We start from the raw sequence: 25851 nt of genomic DNA on the forward strand, positions 1-25851 counted from the left end.
TGAACTCTAGAAACCTGCCTATTCTAAAATGCTTTAACCACATACTCAAAGAAATCTGGAAAAGATTGGACCTAAAGGTTACAAAAACAGCCAACACAGAGTGGACTTCCGGGCCCTGAGTAAGCTTCCGGAATCAACAACAGGAAGACCCAATCAGAAGCTTTCTCCGGAAGCCAATAGGAGAGCACTTTACAAAGAGCCAATCCACGCGGCCCTGTCACTGTTATGGTCCTGTCAGGGCGCCGGCGTCGTGGTGCTTGGGCGGTCGCCACTGAGAGGACTTTGGTGGGGCAGTCTCGGGACAGCCCGGCGGCCCTCTGCGCTCGCCTTGGGTCTGTGTCCCAGCCTGCCCCCCTCAGCTCTCAGGCCGCACCGTAACGCGAGCGTGCGGGTCCGCGTCGCGGCGGCCTTGGGACCTGGGCCCAGCTGCAGCCTCCTCCACCGCAGCGGGCTCGGAGGGGCGGCGAGATGCAACCGCCGGGCCCGCCCCCGGCGTATGCCCCCACTAACGGGGACTTCACTTTTGTCTCCTCAGCTGACGCGGAAGGTGAGGCTGCGCCCCGTTAGGGCGAGTCCCCGGGAGGCGCGGGCCGGCGCGGTGGGGTCTCTCTCTGCGCAGGCGGTTGTGGCCGGGCGGGGACGGACAGGAAGCGGACTGCTGGTGAACCCAGCCCTCCTGAGGTCCAGGCCTTCGGAGAGGCCCCGAGTGGCCGAATCTGGATTCGGAGACCCGTCTCAAAAGAGTCAAGTCGCTCGGTCACCCTAGCTTTACCCACGCTGTTTGGTGGCAGGGTTTGGGGGCGGCTTATTCACCTCGGGCAGACCCACGGAGCCCAAGGGTTTTATTTGTGAAATTACTCTGTTACCCAGAAAAGGGACGGTTAGATCGGTCGAGGGAAATACCGAAAGAATGAGAAGAAAGTTGATCTGTGTTCTGTTATTCATCAACAGGGAACCTTTTTGCTGGGATTCGGTTTGGCACTGTCAATCCAAATTTCCCTTAAGGAGTTAAGGAGTTCGTGGTTTTTATAGAATTTTATATCGTGCTCTGGGTCCCAGTTTTCCTCCCATTTTATAGTGTTGGACCTTGGTATTCAGAGAAGTGTACCCATGTACACTTGAAACTTCGTGTAATCCAACTAGATTTCCCCAATAGCCTTTGCAGATTTTCTTGTAGTGTTGGAGAAAGCACTTTTTACAGCACAGGAAAATGTTTTTCTTTTTTCTCAGTTTCGAACTCATTTCCTTGTAACGTGAATCTTCCTCTGCTAGCCATTTTCAAATTTTACTTTTATAAGTCGTTGTGTATTTTTCATTGACCACACTTACTACCTGATAGGAAAAAATAGATTAGTTTAGCTACAGAAATTTCAATCTAGAGAAGATCCTAAATTCTTTATAAATCTGATTTCTCAGTGAATATAGCTTGTTTTTTTTTGTTTCCCCTGTTTTGCATTGCCTTAAAAATAGTAATAGTTATGATTTTAAAAATAAAATTTTTGATTGTTTGTTGGAACCCAGGGGCACTTAACCACCGAACCACATCCCCAGCACCCTCCTTTTTTCATATTTTATTTAGAGACAGGATCTTAAGTTGCTTAGGACCTCACCAAGTTGCTGAGGTTGTCTTTGAACTTTCCATCCTTCTGCCTCAGCCTTCCAAGCTGCTGGGATGACAGGCGGGTGTCACCTTGCCCAACTAAAAGTAAAATAAATTTTTATCTATCATAGGGAGCACAGCTGATACATTCCTTTTAAATTTAAATGGAACAACCCAAATTATTTAAATCTGTTTCATCTACATTTTGATAGCATAGTTGCTTATGGAGGAATATCTATTTTAATTTCCCAGATTTAAAAAAAATATATATTGATTATTAGAACCTGGTGTTTGTTCAGACTCATCTATCTGTGTGTGTGTGTGTGTGTGTGTGTGTGTGTATAGATTTTTTTTTTCATGTCCCTCTTTCCCCAAGGAACCGTCTTAAATACATCCAAGAAACCTTACAGAATAACATATCTAGGCTACTCATTGAATTCATAATTTAAGGGCTAGGGATGTGGCTCAAGCGGTAGCTCGGTCGCCTGGCATGCGTGGCCCAGGTTTGAGCCTCAGCACCACATACAAACAAAGATGTTGTGTCCGCCGATAACTAAAAAATAAATATTAAAATTCTCTCTCACTCTCTCTTTAAAAAAAAAAGAATTCATAATTTAAGAGACCTGGACATTGTACAGTTTAAATTTACAGAATACTTTAAGCATCTACTCTTGATTTATGTAAGAATCCTGATGAGCTTTTGATTTCTGTATTTTGTAAATAAACTGAAACCCAGGTTTAGTAACTTCTACATGATGGCTGTGGAATTAAATGCTAGTCTTCTGTCTCATATTTCTTTCCAATAAAACATGAGCCTCTTATATGTTTATAGATTGAATAGTAGTGTGTCTGAAGTCTAGAAGAGTCCTAAATTTGCATCCTGGCTTTACCATATCTATGCAATTTTGACCAAGTTACTTAACCTATTTCCTCATAAGCAAATTGGGAATAATAGTACCCAAGAGCTCAAAAATTGTACAGATATAGAGCAATTAGTGCTATATCTGGCAAAGTTACATACTCAACATATGTCAGTAATTCTACTTAGTGTTAAGTATCCTAAGACTAATTTTTTATTGTTTTCAAATGTAAACATTTTACTCTCCCAATTCCAAGGGTTTTCTCTGGTTCCTACATATGTCATGTAAATTCTACTTTTCCCTTTTTTATGCTATTTCTGTAATCATAAATGTTTTCAACTTATAGATGATTTCAATGTATACCTTTCCTTCCAGATTGTGTCCAAGTCTTTCCTTTTCTTTTTCTTTTAAATTTTTGAGATGGAGTCTCACCATGTTTGCCCAGACCTGAAATCTGGGATCCAGTGATCTGTCCACCTTAGTTTCTTGAGTACCATACCTAGCTAAAAATGTCTTATTCTTAATGATACTCATCCTTACTATTTGTCCACATTCAGCCTTTATTCTAAAACTTGCGTTGGTATTTTCTTTCCATATGTATATATATCCTGGTCTTCATACTTTAAATGCCTTTATCCTTTTTGTCCCAAAATTTAAGACTAAACTCTAATGTTCCTTCCTTGGTAAAATCTTACTTAATGCGGCTGGGGATGTGGCTCAAGCGGTAGCGCACTTGCCTGGCATGCACGCGGCCCGGGTTCGATCCTCAGCGCCACATACAAAGATGTTGTGTCCACCGAAAACTAAAAAAAATAAATATTAAAAAATTCTCTCTCTCTCTCACTCTCTCTTTAAAAAAAAATCTTACTTAACAATCCTTAGAAATATGAATTTTCCTAATATTTTCTATATACTAGCACCTGCCATAGAACCAAAAATATGTCACAAAAGTATTGTTTAATTAATAAATTATTTTTGCTTTTCTTTATATGTCATTAAAAGAAATATAAAATTTAGGTTATATGGGGCTGGGATTGAGGCTCAGTGGTAGAGCTCTTGCCTAGCATGTGTGAGGCACTGGGTTCAATTCTCAGCACCACATGTAAATAAGCAAATAAAATAAAGGTCCATCAACAATTAATAAAAATATTTTTAAAAACTTAGGTGATATAACTAAAATTGTAGTAGGTTTATAACTAGAGACTTCCGCAAAAATTTCAACTCTTAGGTTAGCTATATATTATAATGGATAAGTTAGTGTTGAGTATCTATAAGCTTCCATTTTGTCCCCTATAAAATGAAAAGCACACTTATAAGCAAGCTTTTGGGTGTGTGTGTGTGTGTTGAGAGAGAGAGAGAGAGATGCTAGGGATTGAACCCAGGGGCACTCTACACTGAACTACATTCCTGCCTTTTTTTTTTTTTTTCTAGATACTGTTTTCCTAAGTCGTTAAGGTTAGTCTCATACTTGTAATCCTTGTGTCACCCTCTTAAGTAGATGAGATTATAGGCATGTACCATCACACCTGACTAAAAAGTAAGATACTTAAATACAAATTAAAAGAACATGAGTTGTTTGTGAATGAGTCAATAACTGAATGAATAAATAGGGAAATCCATACTGAATATTTAAGTCTGTGTTATAAAAATACATCCAACAGCAACAATGAAAGCATGTGTAGCCTAGCATGATGGCACAAGCCTATAATCCCAGCAACTCGGGAGGCTGAGGCAAGAGGATCGAAAGTTCAAGGCCAACTTCAGCAACTTAGTGAAGCCCTGAGGAACTTAGTGAGACCTTGTCTCAAAATGAAAAATAAAAAAAGGGGCTGGGGATGTGGTCAGTGGTTGAGTGCCCCTGGGTACTGGGTTTAGTGCCCAGTACCAAGAAAAAAGAAATGCATGTATATAAAAGCAAGAATGTGACAGTATCACTTTATGTGTGTGTGTGTGTGTGTATGTATGTATATGTGTGTGTGTGAAGTATATGTAGAAGTCCTTAAGGTAATCTTTTGCCTTCACTTTTTACCAGAGAAGTAACTCTGTCTGGATTATGTCTGCAGATCAGCTTTGGTATTACCTGATACTTAGTAATGCAGAATCTCCCTTAATCATAATTTATATATATATATATATTTTTTTTAAATATTTAGTTTTTAGGTGTAGATGGACACAATACCTTTTATTTTTATGTGATGCTGAGGATCGAACCCGGCCCCACCTGTGCTAGGCGAGTGCTCTACCACTGAGCCACAATCCCAGCCCCATAATTTATATTTTAACAAGGTTCCTTGGTGAGTCATAAACACATTGCACTTGAAAAACATTGGTTTGGGATATCATAAAAGATCAAAAGAGGAGGAAATTATTTCTAAGTAGATGATCAGGAAAAACTTAATGGAGGTGTTATTTTGACAAACTTAAGAGGACAATTAATGTTTTTTACAGGGTGGAGGAAGGACCTCCATGTGCAAGGGACCATGTATAAGGAATTTCCTGCCAGAGAGAAATGGTCTAAAAAGATATATAAAAATTTCACTGTATAAAATATACACTATAAAAAGTATGATACAAGCCAAGCATGGTGGTGCATTCCTGTAATCCCAGCAGCTTGGGAAACGGAGACAGGATTTCAAATTCAAGGCCAGCCTTCGAAACTGAGCAAGGCTGTAATCAACTTAATGAGACCCTGTCTTAAAACTTAAAACAAAAGGGCCGGGTGACTGGGGATGTGATTCAGTGGTTAAAATGTCCCTGGGTTAAATCCCTGATACCAAAAGAAAAAAAAAAGTATGATACAAAAGAGAAAGTATCAACTGCATGAAATGCTCAAATGGTCAAGAAGGTTTGCAGAGACAGATGAGGCATATTTTGATAGATAAATGGGAGTTCTTTGGATTAAAAAATGATGGAAGAGCATTCACATAAGGACTATTTAAGGGCCAGGCATGGTGGCACATGCCTGTAATCCCAGCAACTTGGAAGACTAATGCAGGAGGATCTCAAATTCAAGGCCAACATGGGCAACTTAGGGAGACCCTGTCTCAAAGTTTAAAAAAAAAAGGGGGATGGTTGTGGTGCTAGGGTTGTAGTTCAGTGATAGAGTACCCCTGGATTCAATCCTTAGTACTGCCCCCCGCCCCCTGGCAAAAAAAAGTGAAGAAGACACAACTGTAGTAAATGAGGGTATCCTTGGGGTTAGATGCTGTGCTTTACCCACTGCCTAACACGAGCCTAGGGCATACAAACTCAGTAAATATTGAAAGAATAAATGACTATGTGATACTTTTTTTTTAGTTGTTGGTAGACCTTTATTTTTGTATTTATTTATATGCAGTGCTACAAATCGAACCCAGTGCCTCACACATGCTAGGCAAGCGCTCTACCACTGAGCTACAACTCCAGCTGCTGTGATACTTTTTGATTAAGTGCTGTGCTACACACTGAAGACAATACTAATTTAGCAGAAATTCAACAAAGAGTTGGAGAGAATGTGAACAGAAACAAAGATATTCTATTTATTTTGGGTGGGGATCACCAAGGATTAAACTCAGGGACACTTATCCCTGAGCCACATTCTCGGCCCTTTTTATTTTTTACTAGATGTGTGCCACTGCACTCAGCTAAATATCTTTGTATCTGAACTGAAACATGCATCTTTTCTCAAAAAGGAAATTTTTCTTCCTTTCATAGGATAAATCTTGGGCTGGGGTTGTAGCTCAGAGGTAGAATGCTTGTCTAGAATGTGGAAGGACCTAGATTCAACCTCTAGAACCACAAAACGAAAAACACAAGCCTAGAGTAAACCTCTACTAAGGTGTTGATTCCCATCTTTCCTTACCTCTTTTGGGATCTTTCTTTTCTGTATTTTTCTCTTTTAACATTTTTTGTTTCCTGTTTCTTCATCTCTACCATTACTCACAGATCCTTTTCTGATTAACAAATCCTTTAATTAAATCTACTTCACCAGTTTCTTATTTTTACAGCTAAACTGTCTCAATTAGTTTCTGTTTTCTCAACATTTAATGGTCTCTACCACTCTGCTAGATTATCACTTGCTTCCTATCATATCATCTACAGAAGTATCTTTGCAATATTTCCCAGAGTGGAAATGGTTCTGTAATAACATAAATTTGGTAAATAATATGTCAAACAGTTAAACAGTGTCCTCAGTTCTTAGAGCCTTTAATATGCCATTATTGATTATGAAACCCTCAGAGTTGTATGCAGAGTTTTCCCAACTTAGTGAACATCATAAGCCATTTATGGGGAATATCTCATGGGATACAGATTCCACAGGATATGCATATAGAAACATTTAGCCTATAAAATAAAAGGTTTGGGCTGGGGATATAGCTCAGTTGGTAGAGTGCTTGCCTTATATGCACGAGGCCCTGGATTCAATCCCTAGCACCACCAAAAAAAACAAAAACAAAAACAAAAAAAACACGCAAGTTTTATTTTGTTTTGTTTTTGTCTAACACATACTTAAAAATTTTGTTCCTTTCTCCCACAACTTTTGGATAAAAAACTTTACAGACATTAGTTTTCCACGCCTTTGTCCCTGCCATGTCTTTTTCATGTAATGACTTCTCATTCTTTTTTGCCTCTCCAGCCATTCCTTATGGACAAATTCAGGTTTCTACCTCTACGTACCTTACTGATCACCTGTGTAGACCTCTTTACTCTCATGGCACCTATCATCAGTCATCAGTCATAGTACTCATTGTCGTATAGTGACAAAAGGATGTACTTGCTTTACAGTGCTAGAAGTATTTTGTATGATATCCCAGTTAGGGTTCTTTTTTTTTTTTTTTTTTTGCACTGGGGACTGAACCCAGAGCTACTGATCTACATCCAAGCCCTTTTCTATTTTTTTTTTTTTGAGAAGTCACCCCAACTGGGCTGGGGATGTGGCTCAAGTGGTAGCGCGCTCGCCTGGCATGGGTACGGCCCGGGTTCGATCCTCAGTTTTCGGTCGACACAAAGATGTTGTGTCCACCGAAAACTAAAAAAATTCTCCCCCCCCCTCTTTAAAAAAAAAAAAAAAGAAGTCACCCCCACTGAGCTTAAACTTGCAATCTGTCTACCTCGGCTTTCCAAGTAGCTGGGATTACAAGTGCACACCACTGTGCTTGGCTCATTTAGATTTTTATTGAGATATAAATCACATACTATAAATTTTACCCTTTTAAAACATAAAATTCCACAGGCCTTGGTGGCACACTCCTGTAATCCTAGCATTTTAGAAAGCTGAGACAGAAGGATCACAGATTCAAAGCCAGCTTCAGCACTTAGCGAAGCCTTGAGCAACTTAGTGAGACCCTGTCTCTAAATTAGAAATAAAAAGGGCTGGGGATGTGGCTTAGTGGTTAAGCACCCCTGAGTTCAATCCCTGATACCAAAAAATAAATAAAAATAAAGCACACAGGGCTGGGATTATGGCTCAGTGGTAGAGCGCTTGCCTAGCACGCACAAGGCACTGAATTTGATCCTCAGCAACACATTAAAAATAAATAAAATTATTATGTTATTAAAAATAAAGCATGCAAATCTATGGCTTTTAGTTATTTATAGAGTTGTATAACTATCATCATTATCTAATTCTAGAATGTTTTTTAAAATTTTTTTTAGTTATTGGTAGACCTTTATTTATTTATGTGGTACTGAAAATTGAACCCAGTGCCTCACATATGCTAGGCAAGCGCTCTACCACTGAGCTACAACCCCAGCCCTAATTCTAGAACATTTTCATTACCCTATTTGTAACTTCCTATTTCTCCTTCCTCCCAGTACCTGATATCTACTAATCTACCTTCTGTCTTTGTGGTTCTGCTCTAGAAATTTCATATAAATGAAATAATATAATATGTGGCCTTTTGTGTCTGTCTTATTTTGTTTAGTTAATGTTTTTAAGATTCATCTATGTTGGGCTGGGGTTGTGGCTCAATGGTAGAGCGCTTGCCTAGCATGTGTGAGGCACCTGGTTCGATTCTCAGCATGACATATAAATAAGTAAACAAAATAAAATAAAGGTCCATCAACATCTAAAAGATTCATCTATGTTGCAGCATGAATGAGTAACCTACTTCTGTGGCTGAATGATATTTTATTATTTGGATATACTAGCAACTAGATTTTAAACTCCTCCACGTATCTCACTGTTTTGTAATACTCTCAAGGTGTTGATAGGTTGATTCATGGATGTTAAAAATGAGGAAGGCAGGCTGGGGTTGTGGCTCAGTGGTAGAGTGCTCACCTTGCACATGCAAGATCCTGGGTTCTATCCTCAGCACCACATAAAAATAAATAAGTGAGATAAAGGTATTGTGTCCAACTACAGCTAAAAAATGAATTTAAAAAATGAGGAAGGTACTAAAGTAGAAACAACTTAACGTTTGTGATATAGGTCCTCTTGCCAAAGGCCAGGAATTTGTCTTTAGTCTTTTTTTTTTTTTTTTTTTGTACCAGGGATTGAACCCAGGGGTGTTTAACCATTGAGCCATGTCCCTAGCCCTTTTATTTATTTATTTATTTTGAGACGGGCTCACTAAGCTGCTGGGCCTCACAAAGTTGCTGAGGCTGGCCTTGAACTTGCCTCAGTCTCCTGAGTTACTGGGATTACAGGTGTGCACCACCACACTTAGCTTCTTTCCCTCACTTTCTTATATTTCATTGGTCATAAAATGATTACAGAACAGCTCCAGAATAACTAATTCATCTATTTTTCTCTCTCTACTAATATTGCCTTACTTGAAGTCTTCCATCTTATCATTTGTAGACTTTTCACTATCTTCCTGACCATTCTCTCCCCTCTTAAATCAGTGCTCCATAGCATAACTAAGAGGATGTTTCCAAAATACAACTCTAATTTTATTTGTTGGCTTCATTAAAAACCTTTAATGTCATTTCTTGATTTTAGCTCTTTGGAGCTGTTTATGCTTCCATTAATTGATTCATTCAAATCATTGTGTACATCCACAAAACTGGGGTCATAATTAGAATAAGATATATTCCTGGGCTGGGGATGTGGCTCAAGCGGTAGCGTGCTCGCCTGCCATGTGTGCAGCCCAGGTTAGATCCTCAGCACCACATACAAACAAAGATGTTGTGTCCGCTGAAAACTAAAAAAAAAAAGTATTAAAATTCTCTAAAAAAATTTTTTAAAAAGATATATTCCTGCTTATATAATTGTGCCATAATGGACTCTACTGTCATGTATAACTAAAATGAATCAATAATATTTTAACAATTTATTTGGGGCTGGGGTTTGGCTTGGTGGTAGAGTACTTGCTTAGCACATGTGAGGTACTGGGTTTGAACCTCAGCCCCACATAAAATAAATAAAATAAAACTATTGTGTTCATCTACAACTAAAATTTTAAAAAATAATAATAATTTATTCAACCAGCACACATAGTTATTTGTTGCCTGCTTTGGGCCAGGCACTATTGTAAATATTTGATATATATATATATATATATATATATATATATATATATAGAGAGAGAGAGAGAGAGAGAGAGAGAGAGAGAGAGAGAGAGAGAAACAAAATAACATAAATCTCTGTATGGTCTCTCCCTTCATGAAGTTTGTACACATTAATGAAATAATCACATAAGTATGTAATTATAAACAGTGATAATGCTATAAAGGAAAAGTAGGGGGAACTGAAAAGAACCCCTGTAGACCAAGGACAAATTCCTTAATCATGTATATCTGAGAACCGAGGAATGAGTGACAGTTTAATTATCTGAGGTTAGAATAAATTGCCTGTTCCAAAATCCCTAAGGCAAAAGGGATCCATGATCATTTGAAGGATTGAGTCCTAGTGAGTGGGAAAGGGAACAGAAAATGGGTCTTGAAAAGTAGATGATTGATTCAAAAAAGCAGTGGAAGGCTACTGAAAGATTTTAAATAGAAGAATGAAAATTCCACTTCAAAAAGAGACTTCCTAGTATAGTATAGTAAAGAGTGGATTGGCCTGGGTGTGGTGGCATACATCTGTAATCTGAGTGAATTAGAAGGTTGAGGCAGAAGGATTACAAATTCAAGGCCCACCTGGGCAACTCAGCAAGGCCCTGTCTCAAGGACAGAAAAAGAAAAGGGTTGGGGATGTAGGATAGTGGTTGAGCATTTGCCTAGCATGTGCAAAACCCTAGTTTCAATTCTTATAGTACCACAAAAAAGATTGGATAGGAAGGAAACAAGACTAACTAGGGAGAGAGAACAGGCCTACACCATTATAATGCACGAAGGAGTTAACAGTTTGTACTAGGTTGTTGCTGGTAGTGGAAATGGAGAAGAGTGGACCATTTCAAAAAATATTTAGAGGTAAAGCATAGTCTACATTGGGGAGTATGCAAAAAGGAAATTATCAAGGATACTCAAGCTTCTAGCTTACAATGCTGGATAGACAGTAGTAGTATTACCATTCGCTAAATTAAAGTGGAAAAAGATTTGAGAGATCTCAGTTTATGAATATTGAATTTTATATGACTTTGAGGTAGCTACAAGGAAATGTTGACAATTGGCTGTATAAGTCTAGAGAAGAGGACTCCTCAGTACATTGCATTTTGAGCTCAACTGTGCCTCATTACCCCTATATAAGAATGATAATGTCTACAGCTCACAGTGTGTTAGTGTGATCAGTAACTTGTAGATATGCTAATTCAATAGTTATTATCAATACTCTTAAGCAAACAGTAATTTTCTGTTCATCTGTTATGTAGCCATGTACTTCATACTCTTTGTTTGAAGTTCCTCCCCAGAAAGGATATCAATTCTTTTTTTTTTTTTTGAGAGAGAATTTTTAAATATTTATTTATTTATTTTTTAGTTTTCGGTGGACACAGCATCTTTTTTTTTTTTTTTTAATGTGGTGCTGAGGATGGAACTCAGCGCCCCGTGCATGCCAGGCAAGCACGCTACCACTTGAGCCATATCCCCAGCCCAAGGATATCAATTCTAATACAGATTACTAGTGTAGAATGAGCAATCTTCAGTTTCTCTTTTAAGAAGTTTCCTGCTTTAAAAAAAAATACATCTGGTTTTATCACAAATATTTTCTCCATGATATGCTAAGTGTGAAATATGATATACATAATAAATCCAAGAACAGCTTTTTTTCCTATTTGAAAACAAAATTATCTAGTAAGCCTTTCCTTGTGGAGGGAGTAGTTATGCTAGGTTTACTTTTTTAATATTCTTTTTTTTAAGAGAGAGAATTTTTTAAATATTTATTTTTCAGTTTTTGGTGGACACAACTTCTTTATTTTTATGTGGTGCTGAAGATCGAACCCAGCGCCCTGCACATGCCAGGCAAGCGCGTTACCACTTGAGCCACATCCCCAGCCCGCCAGGTTTACTTTTTTAAAAAAAGTAATCAATTTCTTTTTTTATATAAGTTTTAAAACAAAGTAGTACATAAATATACAAATATGATAAAATTGCACAAAACTATACATACACATAATGAGTGCATATAAAACTGGCAAAATCTGAATAAGATCTTTGGATGGTACCAATGTCAATGTTCTATCAAATTAGGGTAATTTGAGCAGTGCGGGGTGGTACACACCTATAATTCCAGTGTTTAGGGAAGCTGAGGCAGGAGATTTGGATTTCAAAACCAGCCTCAGCAATTTAGTGAGGCACTTAGCAAATCAGTGAGACCCTGTCTCTAAACAAAATATAAAAAAAGGGTTAGGGATGTGGCTCAGTGGTTGAGTACCCTGGGTTCAACCTCAGTACCAAAAAAAAAAAAAAAAAAAAAAAATTAGGGTAATTTGATAGTTCCATGAGATGGTACCATTAGGGCAAATTGATGAAGGGTACAGATGACCTCTTTGTATTGTCTTGGCAAATTCTTATGAATCTATAATTTTTCAAACTGGAAAAGAAATCAGACAGCAATCAAATTTCTATTAATTAACTAGTTTATGCTAAAATGAGATTTAATCTTTCTATATAGTCTTAGGAGATTTAATTTAGTTGACTTTAATATTACTTACAATATGGAATTGCATCAACAGCCAGGCACAGTGATGCATACCTATAATTCCAGTGACTTGGGAGGCTAAGGGAGGACGATTGTAACTCTGAAGCCAGCATTAATAATTTAGTGAGACTCAAAAAACAATTAGTGAGAACTTGTCTCAAAATAAAAAGGGGTGGGGATGTAACTCAATGGTAAAGCATCACTGGGTTCAATTCCCTAGTACCAGAAAAGAAAAAGGAAAGCATGTACCAACAATATTTTTTTTTTTTTAAGAGAGAGTGAGAGAGGGGAGAGAGAGAGAGAGAGAATTTTTATTATTTATTTTTTAGTTCTCGGCGGAGACAACATCTTTGTTGGTATGTGGTGCTGAGGATCGAACCCGGGCCGCACGCATGCCAGGCGAGCGCGCTACCGCTTGAGCCACATCCCCAGCCCCCCCAACAATATTAAGTAGTAAAACAACTAAAACCATCAGCAAAGTAGTATGAATAAAATAACCTGGATGTGGGTCAGTGATCAAGTGCCTCTGAGTTCAATTCCTGGTTCCATCCCCTGCCCAACAAAAAAAGATTCACATATTTTGCCTTGGTTTATAATTTGTCCTCTTTTCTCCTAAGATCTCAGTGGTTCCATAGCATCCCCAGATGTCAAATTAAACCTCGGTGGAGATTTTATCAAAGAATCTACAGCTACTACATTTCTGAGGCAAAGAGGGTATGGCTGGCTTTTGGAAGTTGAAGATGATGATCCTGAAGATAACAAGCCACTCTTGTATGTAAAAGCAATATGTATTTTTGATTTTAAGAGCTAGTCTGTGGAATGTTTACATTTTTTCATGTTATTCAAACATGATGGAAAATCTAACTCTTTGGTCAAAAGCACTAAGAGTTTGCAATTTTAATAGAAATTTTAAAAATACAAACAATAATTAATCTATTGAATGTAAAAAAATTAAAAGAATAATAATCCTGCATCACATGTATGCACATATGCATGTACACAAATGTACTCTATGCTTACCACACTAACTCAATTGCAGTCTCAAAAAATAGAATTCTTGGGCTGGTGTTGTGTTTCAATGGTAGAGTACTTGCCTAGCACTTGTGAGGCACTAGGTTCAATCCTTAGCACCACATAAAATAAGTAAATAAATATAGTGATTTTTTAAAATAATTTCCGTTGGGGCTGGGGATGTGGCTCAAGCGGTAGCGCGCTTGCCTGGCATGCGTGCGGCCCGGGTTCGATCCTCAGCACCACATACAAAGAAAGATGTTGTGTCCGCCGAAAACTAAAAAATAAATATTAAAATTCTTTCTCTTCTCTCTCTCTCTCTCTCTCTCTCTCTCTCTCAAAAAAATAATTTCTGTTGAAATTCAGGTTTAAAACAAATTAAATTTCAAAAAAAAAAAATCCAAGATCTCTCATATAGAAATTCTAAAGTTGCCACTGGGAGAACTCTAGAAACTCTTCACTTTTCTTCACTTTTCTTGAAATTTTGTGATTGTCATCTGGGGGAAAAAGTGAAGGAAGTAATAATTTTGGAAAGAAGTTCTTATACCTTCGTAAAATTGAGGCATTACTAAATTATTCTTTGTATTAATTATTGATAGATTAAGAACTAAACATCCTATTTTTAATATGTTACACAACATCAAATCTAAGATGCTATGGATTATAAAATGAAGTTACTTTTCACATTAATGAAAAGTACAGTGCTCAAGACAGTACAAAACTGGGACATCAAAGGACTGTTTCTGGGCCAAGAACATAGATTAGCAGTGGAGCAGTTGCCTAGCATATGTGAGGTCCTTGGTTCAATCCCCAGTACCACCCAGAAAAGTTGTCTTGTTGTAAAGGTGAGTGAAAAATAACCTGTAACACAGAAAGTGACACCAAGGAAATTTGCTTCAGTTTGACACTGAGTGGAATGCTGGAAGACAAAATTTCCTCTAATAACAAACTCCACACTGGTCCTCCTGTTAGGTTTATAGTTTGAATTATCAGTATGGTCCCAAAAATCTTAAGCAGAAAAATTAAAAGTTGCCTTAAACTCCTCTAGGAGACTGACTAAAGTAAGACAGATAAATGGAAGCACTTGGTTTCATTCCAGGCTAACAACAATTACCAGATAGCAGCAATTGTGAATTATATCCCAGCTGTAGAAATGATGAAATGTTGAAACATCTCTAAAATTAATTTGGATATTTCACATTAGAATCAATCAGTGAAATATAGTACTTCAAATGCAAATGTGTTGTTGACCTTTGGGTATAATACTGTCATATTTAAACTTTTATATTCTTTTGCAACTTAGTATTCAAAACTGTGTGTCTTTTGTGAATTTTTATTTTGAAACTATAGGGAAGAATTGGATATCGATCTAAAGGATATTTACTACAAAATTCGATGTGTTTTGATGCCAATGCCATCACTTGGTTTTAACAGACAAGTGGTGAGAGACAATCCTGACTTTTGGGGTCCTCTGGCTGTTGTTCTTTTCTTTTCCATGATATCATTATATGGACAGTTTAGGGTAAGTACATCTTATTTTGTAATAAATTCAAAAATTTCAAAACTTAAATATAGACAAATATTAACTGAATTATTATGTTTGAGTAATGCTTTACCTTTGCCCAATATTTCTCACTGTGCATTCCTAAAGTTGTTCTATAATTAAATAAGTGTATCTTAGATTAATGCTTTCTAAATTTTTCCACATTGTCATTCACACAGAAAGTATTAATATTTGTATGACTCATTGGAGTAAATGTTTGGGACTGCTCCCAGTTGACCAGAACTGGCCAGAAAGACTGCCCATATCTTTTCTTCTTTCCCTGTGGCATGAAAAGTTTAAAATATGATGCACAATCATTTTTGTATCTTTTATTTACATTTTTCTGTTTTTTTAAGTGAATTAAATAATGACAAGGATTCCATCAGTATTTTTTTTTCAGTATTACTGGTATTTTAATCACTGTGTCTTCAATGTCTTTATGTTTTGAGTACAATATAAATATATCACTCTTATTCCCAGTAGTAAGGCTTTAGAGAAGTAAAAAGTAACTCTACCATAGTGGATTGACATTGAATTGATTTCTTGCTGCTGTAGCAAATTGCCACAAACTTAGTTACTTTAAACAACACAAATGTGTTCTTTTTATCATCTGGAGGTCTGGAGGCCACAATATGTCTCAAAGGACATTGATGGATCTTACATGTAGCAATTATTGCTGTAGTATTTACTGACTAGTGAATTCTTTATTTCCTTCATTCCTTCCACATTATTACTGGGAATTTTCTAAGGAACAGCTATCCCTCTTTTCTATTATGTAATTATTCAGTTATTTATGTCAGTATGAACTCATGGGTATTTATTTTTTCTCTAGTATATAATCCAGTATCATTTACTTTATTGCATAAATTGTTTCAGTTTTAGCCTTTGGAAACTCCTTCATGTTGCCCTCTGTGTTCATACTTTTTGAGCACTTCCTTTCCTGTGATCCCACAAAGTGTTCCAGGCTAATATTATATATTTCTGCAAGTAGCTTCAATGTTTGGCTTAATGGAAGCTGAATTTTAAGATCTGCTTTCTATATTCAGTCTGTAATGTTACATTGTTTTCTCTGCTCCTGACCTAGAAGCACCATTTCTCTAAGGAGTCTTAGTTTCTTTAATTACAGAGTATTTAGAAACTAAGTAATCAATGAGTTTTTGTCACTACTAGGGTGTTACTTCCAGACCTCCTAGAAGACAGAGCTTTAAATGTATACATGTATCATTAAATTAAATCTGAGCAGTTAAAAGTGTCTAAAATGTCTTCCTTGTTCTACTTGGGTAAATATGTAATTAATCGAAGTCTTAAGTATTTCTAGAGAAGATTGGCAACGTATTTTAGAAATCATTTTTCCTTGCAGAATACCATAAACCATGAAGTTAGAAGTGAATACTTCTTTTTTTCTTTTTTATACTTATATTTTATCATATGTCTTAAAATGTTGAAGTTTTCTTAGGCAATTGATAATTGCTAAATTTTCAATTTGGTTATATAATTGTATTTCACATTGCATTCTTTCTAAGTTCTGGAAAGATACCTGAAAGCTCACACAACCTATCTATGACCTGAAATTGGGTATGACAAACTATCTTTAATATAGTAGAGAACTGATTTCCTGAAAAGTTAGCAGTTTTATGTGGTACAAAGATATTAATTATGTGAATTTTTCCCCCTTGAGGTGGTCTCATGGATTATAACCATTTGGATATTTGGTTCACTGACAATTTTCTTGCTGGCCAGAGTTCTTGGTGGAGAAGTAAGTTGTTAATTTTGAAAGTACCCTTTGTTTTTTATGGTAAGCTTTATTTTTGATACTGCAGATACCATTATACTCATTATAATTACTTTTAAGTTATATTAGTTCCTTTAAGTTTTTCAATATCTGAAATGTCTTTCATATTCTACCTCTTGGATAAATATGTAATAAGAATAAGCATACTCAGTAAATGTTACAAGGAATGAAGAGAAATGGGAAGATGCCATATCACTGATCAAATAATATGTAGTTTTTTGGGGAAGAATACAATTTATTTTCTTACAGCAGTTTTCAAGTTTGTTCGTAAGTTAGTTCTCAGGTTGCCACAGAGATTTCTTTATGTGTGTTATATTTATCAATATTTTCCATGTTAGAAATTAAAATAATTTTTTAAAAATTATAAAATAATTTAAAATATTTATTTCAAGCTAACAATAAACCAACTATAAACAATACATTTTGAAGAAAATTAACTATCTTTTTCCTAAACAAAACAGTGAGAAGAGTAGCATTGCTTTAGATTTTTGCAAGTAGCTTCAATGTTTGGCTTAATGGAAGCTGAATTTTAAGATCTGCTTTCTATATTCAATCTGTAATATTACATTGTTTTGATTAAAGTATGTAGAGAAAATAAGAATTCATACAGATAAATAATTGGAAAAGGGGGCTGGGCCATAGCCCAGTGGCAGAGTGCTTGCCTAACACTTGTGAGCCCACTGGGTTTGATTATTAGCACCACATAAAAATAAACAAATAAAATAAAGGGATGCTGTTCATCTATAACTACAAAAGAAAATTAAATTTTAAAAATTGGGAAAAAATGTTTTAATAGCTTTTTCAAATAATTGTGGGTATTCTTTTCTGATACTGCACCAAAACTAAACTACTTAGTTTCTTTAAAGTTGCAGTAAGGAATCTCAAATTTTATCTATGAACTTTTCATACTGTGTTTACTTTGAATGAATCTTTATTCCCTGTGTATGATTTTTTTTTTAAAGAGAGAGTGAGAGAGGAGGAGAGAGAGAGAATTTTAATATTTATTTTTTAGTTATCAGCAGACACAACATCTTTGTTTTTTTTTGTATGTGGTGCTGAGGATCGAACCCGGGCCACACGCATGCCAGGCAAGCACGCTACCGCTTGAGCCACATCCCCAGCCCTATTCCCTGTGTATGATTTTGGACGTAAGAGAAAAAAACATCATTAGTTCACTGAGTTTTGCAGATACTTTTAAATGTTGACCATTTACTAAGTTACACAGGCTAATGTTGACCTTGCTATCCTTTTGCCTCTGCTTTTCAAGTACATGTGATTGTTCGTGTGTACCACTATGCCCACCCAAAGTTTTTAAAGTTCATATTTTTGCTGCAACAATTTACTGTTAAGTTTTTATTAATGCAGCAGATACACTTTATTAATTTTCAAAAGCATGTTTGCTGTAACCCAGTCTAAATAACCATGGTTTCTCTATCTGTTGTTCTTTGAAGTAAAAATGATGTTCCATGGAATAAGGGTTTTTTTTTAGGGGGGTGGGGGGGTATCAGGGATTGAACTCAGGGTCCTTTGACCACTGAGTCCCATCCTAAGCCCTGTTTTGTATTTTATTTAGAGACAGAGTGTCACTGAATTGCTTAGCACCTCGCCGTTGCTGAAGCTAGCTTTGAACTTGAGATCCTCCTGCCTCACCTCCCAAACCACTGGGATTACAGGCATGCGCCACTGCAGCTGGCCGCAAATAATGTTTTATTATTATTATTATTTAGTAAATTTTTTTAGTTGTAAATGGACACAGTATCTTTATTTATTTTTTTTTTATGTTGTGCTAAGGATCAAACCCAGTGCCTCACCCTAACCCTAACCCTAACCCTAACCCAACCCTAACCCTAACAAGCGTTCAACCACTGAGCTACGATCCCAGCCCTATTACTATTATTTTTAAGAATTTTGATCTTATAATCTTTGAAAACAGTCTCTGAGATCCCCAAGGGTCTAGAGGCCATTTTGAGAACCTTTAGCAGTTTATTCTGCAGAAAGAGTAAAACAGAGGAGATGCCAAAGTTATAATATGACTCATCAGGCTGACTCTATGAATAGCAAATGTTAAATGCAGAAACATTAAGCTGTCTTCTTTTTTTAATATTTATTTTTTAGTTGTAGTTGGACACAATACCTATATTTTATTTATTTTTATGTGGTGCTGAGGATCAAACCCAGGGCCTCAATCATGCCAGATGAGTGCTCTACTGATGAGCCACAACCCCAGTTCCAAGCTCTCTTCTTATATTTGATAGTAACATAAGAAGTTTGTTACTTAGCTCTAGTTGATTTGCTTTCCAACTTCCAAAATTATGTTGCTATTATCTGTATCCTCTTCTTTTCTTGTTCATGCCTCTTATAAAAAGAAGCCTCAGGATAGGATATAGCTCAGTGGTAGAGTGTCAGCCTTGCAGTATATGAAGCCCTGGGTTTGATCCCCAACACCTGCAAAAAAAAAAAAAAAAAAAAAAAAAAAAAAGTCTCTTTCTTTTCCCTTCCCATTGAATGGAGTTTCAGGAGGGAATAATATTAGATGTATAATAAGTATATAGCAACGTCTATGAAGCTTTTTCATTCTACATATGGAAATCCTAATTCTAGTATCACTTAAAATGATATTTTATTATTTTAAATTTTTTTTTAGTTGTAGATGAACATAATACCTTTATCTTATTTTTATGTGGTATGGAGGATTGAACCCAGTGCCTCACACATGCCAGGCAAGCACTCTACTACTGAGCTGGAACCCTAGCCCCTAAAATTATATTTTAATGTATATTTTTCTTATATCCTGGACAAACATAAGTCTATGTCTATGAAAAAATAGATATCACTAAAATTGTTTGTGTGATTTAAGAGTTAAGAAACCTTGATCTTAATTGAATTTCATCACTTACCAGCTTTGCTTTCCCGAGTATAGTATTTGGTCTAATCAAGAATCAGTTTCTGGGCTGGGGATGTGGCTCAAGGGGTAGCGCGCTCGCCTGGCATGCGTGCGGCCCGGGTTCGATCCTCAGCACCACATACAAACAAAGATGTTGTGTCCGCCAATAACTAAAAAATAAATTAAAAAAAAAAAAAGTTTCTTAGCCAGGTATGGTGGCGCACACTTGTAATCCTGGTGGCTGGGGAGGTGAGGCAGGAGGTTAGGGATTTCAAAGCCAGCCTCAGCAAATTCATGAGATTCTAAGCAAGATAGTGAGACCCTGTCTTTATAAAATACAAAAAGGGCCAGGCACAATGGCGCACGCCTATAATCTCAGCGGTAGGGAGGCTGAGGCAGGAAGATCATGAGTTCAAAGCCAGCCTCAGCAAAAAGTGAGGTGCTAAAAAACTCAGTGAGACCTTGTCTCTAAATAAAATACAAAATAGGATTGAGATGTTGTTCAGTGGTCATGTGTCCCTGAGTTCAATCCCTGGTACCAAAAAATCAAAAAACAAAAAGGGTTGGGGATGTTGCTCAGTCGTTAAGCGCCTCTGGGTTCTCCCTGGTACCAAAAAATTTCTTCATAATGGAACAATAATGCATACTTCATAGAGAGTTGTTTCTTAATTTGATCTTTATAGTTTGAAGGCCTCTGTCAGAACTTGGTATATAGAATTCACTAATATTTTTCTCTTCAGTCTCTCCTGGCTGCCCTCCCTCCCTTCTGGTCTGCATTTGTCACATCTAGCTTCTCTGGGCCTTGGATTTTTCATCTAACTAAGTTGTTTGTTGTGCCTTTAATCCTCCACAATTTAGGGAAAGTAGAGACAAAATAAAATGTAGATATATAAGGAAGGTGATTAGATAAATAATCCTGAAACTCAAGAGAGAGGTAGGGCTATAAATATAAATTTGAGTATCATCAGCAAATGTTAATTGAAACCAAGGTGGTTGGTGCTAGGGCCTAGGAACATTGCAGAATATATGATAATTTGAAATATATTGGGTATGATACTTTTGATTTCTTATTAATTCTCACACTTATGTAAGTACAATGAATATTTTATGATTAATAGTGATTAAAATGAGTATCTTGATTTCTATGATATTTATTTAAAATTTTGAAAATCTACAGGTTGCATATGGCCAAGTTCTTGGAGTTATAGGATATTCATTACTTCCTCTCATTGTAATAGCTCCAGTACTTTTGGTGGTTGGATCATTTGAAGTTGTGTCTACTCTTATAAAAGTAAGTTATGTGGTAATGAATTACATGAAGTAGTTTATTGTTTTCTAGTAAAGCAAAAGTTTCCTAATCCTCTAAGACTGTGATAATCTAAAACTGTTTCTCAGTTTGTATAAATATGTCAAAATAGACTCATATTGTTATGTAAAACTAAAAAGGATAAATTTTTTTTAAAAAATTAAAGAATAGTAGTATTTTGGAAAAGAGAACATCCTTTAATAATCATTGGGCATTTTGAGCCGGGTGTGTTGGCACATGTCTATAATCCCAGTGGCTCAGGAGGCTGAAACAGGAGGATCAGAAGTTCAAAGCCAGCCTCAGCAATGGCAAGGCACTAAGCAACTGAGACCCTGTCTCTAAATTAAAAATACAAAATAGGGCTGGGGATGTGGCTCAGTGATCGTCATTGAGTGCCCCTGAGTTTAATGCCCATTATCAAAAGAGAAAAAAAAAAGGAACGTGCATTTTGGAACTCCTGTTTCTACATGATTTTTTTACCTTCTAGTCTTCTGAAGGTATCTTAACTTTTCTTATTCTCAATTTGTTCATACTAATGGGAATCTCTTTTGTTCTTTTTTTTTTTTTTTCTTCTTCTTTTTTTTTTTTTTGGTAGCAGTACTAGGGATTGGGCCCAGGGACCCAATCTACTACTGCACTACATCCCCAACTCTTTTTATCTTTCTTACTTGCTGAGTAAGGCTGGCCTTGTAATCTTCCTGCCTCAGCCTCCGGTGTCACTGGGATTATCGGCCTGTGTCACTGCACCTAGCAACACTGGATGACTTAACAACTGGTTTTTAAGGATTTGTTGTGAAGATTTTAAAGTATATAGATGCAGTGGTTGGCACACAGTAGGCACTCCAAGGATAACTGTTATTACAGATATACATAAGATTATTTTGAGATCATCTTTCTTTGTTCAAACTGTTTGAATACTTCAAACCAAGAAAAGATTCCTTTCCTCTACATTCTAACCCTGAAATCTTTTTTATCTAATTGGCATTATTAGAATTTAGTTTAAAAATCTCAGGATTCAGCAGCAAGCCTCATGCTGGCATTTAATTATTCTAGCTTTATGAACTTTACTAAGTCATTTAGGGTTACTTTATGCCATGTTTTCTTTTACTTGGTTAATCATGTTTGAATATTTCTGAAACCACTTAAAATTACTAAAAGTATTGTCACTTTTAGTCATTAGCTCTAATGAAAGTTGATCCTTAATATTTTTATACAACATATGAATGTATCATAAAACAGAAATATCTTTTGAAAATATCATTTAAAATTTAGAATAAAATCAGGTTTCTTAATTTTTTTTTTTTTTGTCAGTACTGGAGATTGATCCCCAGCCCTTTTTATTTTTTTATTTTGAGACAGGGTATTGCTAAGTTGCTCAGGGCCTGGCTAAGTTGCTGAGGCTGGCTTTGAACTTAAAAATCCTCCTGCTTCAGCCTCCAGAGTCACTGGAATTACAGGTGTGCACCACTGCACCTAGCTCTTAAAATTGTTTTTAAACTTCAGATTTTTCTTTGCTAATTTTTTTCCCTAATCATTTAATCTTTTGTGGATATAGTGGACTATTATACACATTTCTAATTTCAGTCCAGTTAATTCTAGGATTACAATACAGTTTAATCTACAAGCACTAATTTTAACATTTAATTCCTATAATACATTATCTAACCATTTATAACAAAAAATCCTGATATATAAATGCAATTTGATCATAATTTTACTTTATGTATTTCTTTATATCTTTCTGTACGCTTCAGTTATTTTGTGGGTCTTTTTTTTTAATATTTAAAAAGCATGGTAGAAACTTGGACCATCCCAAGTAGGTTTCAGTCAGTTTTCCAATATCTTATTATCATCATTTATTTATTTATTTATTTATTTTTAAGAAAAACTGTTCTAGTTCTCAACTGAAGTCAATTTTTTCCCCCAGGGATGTTTAGAAATATCTAGAGGCATTTTTGAGTATCATAGACAGGAGGAGGTTATTGGCATGGTGTGTAGAGGGCACATGGTAGGCAGAGGGCAGGACAGCTCATCATAACAAAGAATTATTTGGCCTAATTGTTAACATTGCATGTTTGAGACATTCTGGCTAATGCTGTCTGTTTCTATTATAGTATCCTTGATTTTTCGCCTCATTTTATGTTATAAAATGTCTAAAGTGACTAAGCCAGGCAAAGTAGACATGCCTGTAATTCTGGCTGCTTGGGAGGCAGAGGCAGCAGGGTCACACATTGGAAGCCAGCCTGAGCAATTTAGCAAGACCCTTTCTCAAAATGGGCTTGGGAATATATATATTTTTTAATCTGTTCTCCTGCTTTTTAACAATTTTCTATCTCTTGAGGGTAATTTTGTTTTAAGAATTTGGCCCAATAACTTTTTCAAAAATTGGCTTTATCGGGATTGGGGACTGACTCAGTGGTAGGGCATTTGCAGAAGACACCCCAAGTGATTATTATGATATACAGGTTTCATTTTTTAAAAAGACCATCTCATGGTTAAGGAACAGAGCAAGGATGAACATTCTTAATGTTTTTAATATTTTTAGTTATTGTTTACCACAATTGGTGGTTGATTTTTTAAAATATTGTAAACATTATTTTTACTCTATGATAACCAAAAAGGTATTTGATTTGCTAATGTGCTGCCTTTTGTCTTTCTTTTCTTCCTTTTTCTTTTTTTTAAGCTGTTTGGTGTGTTTTGGGCTGCCTACAGTGCTGCTTCATTGTTAGTGGGTGAAGAATTCAAGACCAAAAAGCCTCTCCTGATTTATCCAATCTTTTTATTATACATTTATTTTTTGTCTTTATATACTGGGGTGTGATCCAAGTTCATTCATGAGTAGAAAAAGACAATGTTACATTTGTATGTAGGCTGGGAATTCTTGCTGACCCTTGGGAAAAAACGTTGCTGGTAAACTTTCACGTTTGAGATGAAAAGGAAGGTTTAAGATCTTTTTACACTATTTTTTGTATGTAATTAAGCAGTTACAGTTATCTGGGATTTTTTGGTCAGAATTCTAAACTGTTTGATTCTTCATATTCCAGTGAATAAAATATGAAAGCATTGTGTTTTTAATATTGTGTTAATATTCACCTAAAAATTTGTGCCAAAAGCACCTGACTCAGTAATTGTATTTCACTTGAAGGATAAATTTGACAGCATCCTGATAATCTAAAAGTGCAATGTTTTTTTTTAACGAGTTTTCTCCTGCATCACAGATCCTGTAGATATATATTTATATTTATACATATATATTTATGAAATAATTCTTATTATTCACAAAATATATTTCTTAATAGCCTAAAAATTAAAATATGATGCTTAAACTTTTCTTCAATTGGCCATTAATCTTTTTTATTTAAAATTTAAAATTTGTTTTTTAAATTGTATGTAATTTTTAAAATAATAGCTGCTGATGTAGACATGATTTGTGAAAGTATGCTTTTAAAAACCATTTTGAATGTCTTAAACAACTGACTTAAAGTTTCTGTTTATCTTTCTGACCAAAGGAACAAGAGCATATGGCATTCATTAAAGTTATTAATATATAGAAAAACAATGATATTTATAGCATCAGTAAATATTTTTAAGTGATACTCCTAAATCAGAGAAGTATGGGAAAAAGACATAAAATCTTGTGGTCCTGAGCAATGTTATATGAAGTAGAAAAAAATAAAATGTTTCCCAGCTGTGTGTTTTGTTTTATAACACCTTGTCCTGTATTACTTGATATTTTAACAAGTATCAGGCACTCTCTAACAAATGTACAATTTTTTTCTAAAGGAAATATTAAGAAATTTTTATTAGTGAAATTTTTGTTGTAAATAATTCATAGATTTTACATATATCTTTAATAGTTGTAAATCAGATAAAATATTTTGGGCTGGGAATGTAGCTCACTAGAGCACTTGTCTAGCATGTATTCAAGTCCTTGGGTTTGAGCCCCAGCACCACACACACACACACACACACAAACACAAACACACAATTTATTTATGTCCATAAAATAGCAAATGCCTACTAACTATCAGCAAATTATTGTATTTTCCTTTCTGCAGTTAACCTGGAAGAGTTAACTGCTGTCTTCAAAATGATAACATGGTTATCTCTTGGTATGTGTTCCTTTAGCAAACTTATTCATCAGGAAATATCCAGCACTTTGAAATCAAGCCTGCACATTAGCAAGGTATCAGGCCCATCTTTCTCCCTTTCCCCAATCCCTCCAAAAAAAAAAAAAGTTTATTTAATTAATTTATTTAGTTTTTGGGTGCTGGGGATTGAACACAGGACCTGTACTTGCTAGGCAAGCACTCTACCATTGAGCTATACCTTCAGCCCCCAGAAAGTTTATTTTAAACTAGGAAAAATGTAGAAAAGGGGGTTTAGGAAAACAGACTAAAAACACCAGAAACATAAAGCTTCTAGAATTTAAAACAATAAATAGTAAGGAAAAATGTATGACTATGGAAGTAGCAATTGTAAGATAAGCATTTGTCATGCTTAGAAATTTGTGAGGTCAATCCTTTGTTACAGTGTGTTTTTTGGTGTTCATAGTGTTGACTCTTGGAATCTTCCCCCAAAAGCTTAGAGGTCAGGACCAGGTCAGGGATATTTCAGACTACCTCTATCAAAAAACAGTTTAATTTTTTAAAATTATCATTGCTTTAAGATGTGCATAGAATTGGGGGTATAGCCCAGTGGTAAAATGCTTGCATCACATGGGTTCAATCCCCAGACACCCGAATCCACCCAAAAAAAGATTTACATAAAAAGTTCACTTGGGATGGGGTTGTGGCTCAATGATAAAATGCTCACCTAGCACGTGTGAAGCCCTGGGTTCAATCCTCTGCACCAC

At 35.9% G+C, this 25851-nt stretch overlaps 1 protein-coding gene across 1 annotated transcript; it reads left to right on the forward strand.

Annotated features, from left to right (window-relative positions):
- Window positions 1-234: 234 nt before the first annotated feature.
- Window positions 235-24608, forward strand: Yipf4 (Yip1 domain family member 4). Its single transcript, XM_077791804.1, has 6 exons — window positions 235-547; window positions 13078-13231; window positions 14822-14993; window positions 16693-16770; window positions 20868-20981; window positions 23680-24608. The coding sequence occupies exons 1-6, from the start codon at window positions 469-471 to the stop codon at window positions 23815-23817; spliced, it is 735 nt and encodes a 244-aa protein (XP_077647930.1). The 5' UTR covers window positions 235-468; the 3' UTR covers window positions 23818-24608.
- Window positions 24609-25851: the final 1243 nt, after the last annotated feature.

Source organism: Urocitellus parryii, chromosome 12 (assembly GCF_045843805.1).
Source record: "Urocitellus parryii isolate mUroPar1 chromosome 12, mUroPar1.hap1, whole genome shotgun sequence".
Classification (NCBI taxonomy): Eukaryota; Metazoa; Chordata; class Mammalia; order Rodentia; family Sciuridae; genus Urocitellus; species Urocitellus parryii.

What these genes read in the sequence shown, in the direction of transcription:
- Yipf4 (XM_077791804.1), top strand. Translation starts at nt 469, where the DNA reads ATGCAACCGCCGGGCCCGCCCCCGGCGTATGCCCCCACTAACGGGGAC. An exon ending in GAAGATAACAAGCCACTCTT is followed by an intron (nt 13,232 to 14,821) that starts GTATGTAAAAGC and finishes TTGAAACTATAG; the next exon opens with GGAAGAATTGGATATCGATC. An exon ending in CCAGAGTTCTTGGTGGAGAA is followed by an intron (nt 16,771 to 20,867) that starts GTAAGTTGTTAA and finishes GAAAATCTACAG; the next exon opens with GTTGCATATGGCCAAGTTCT.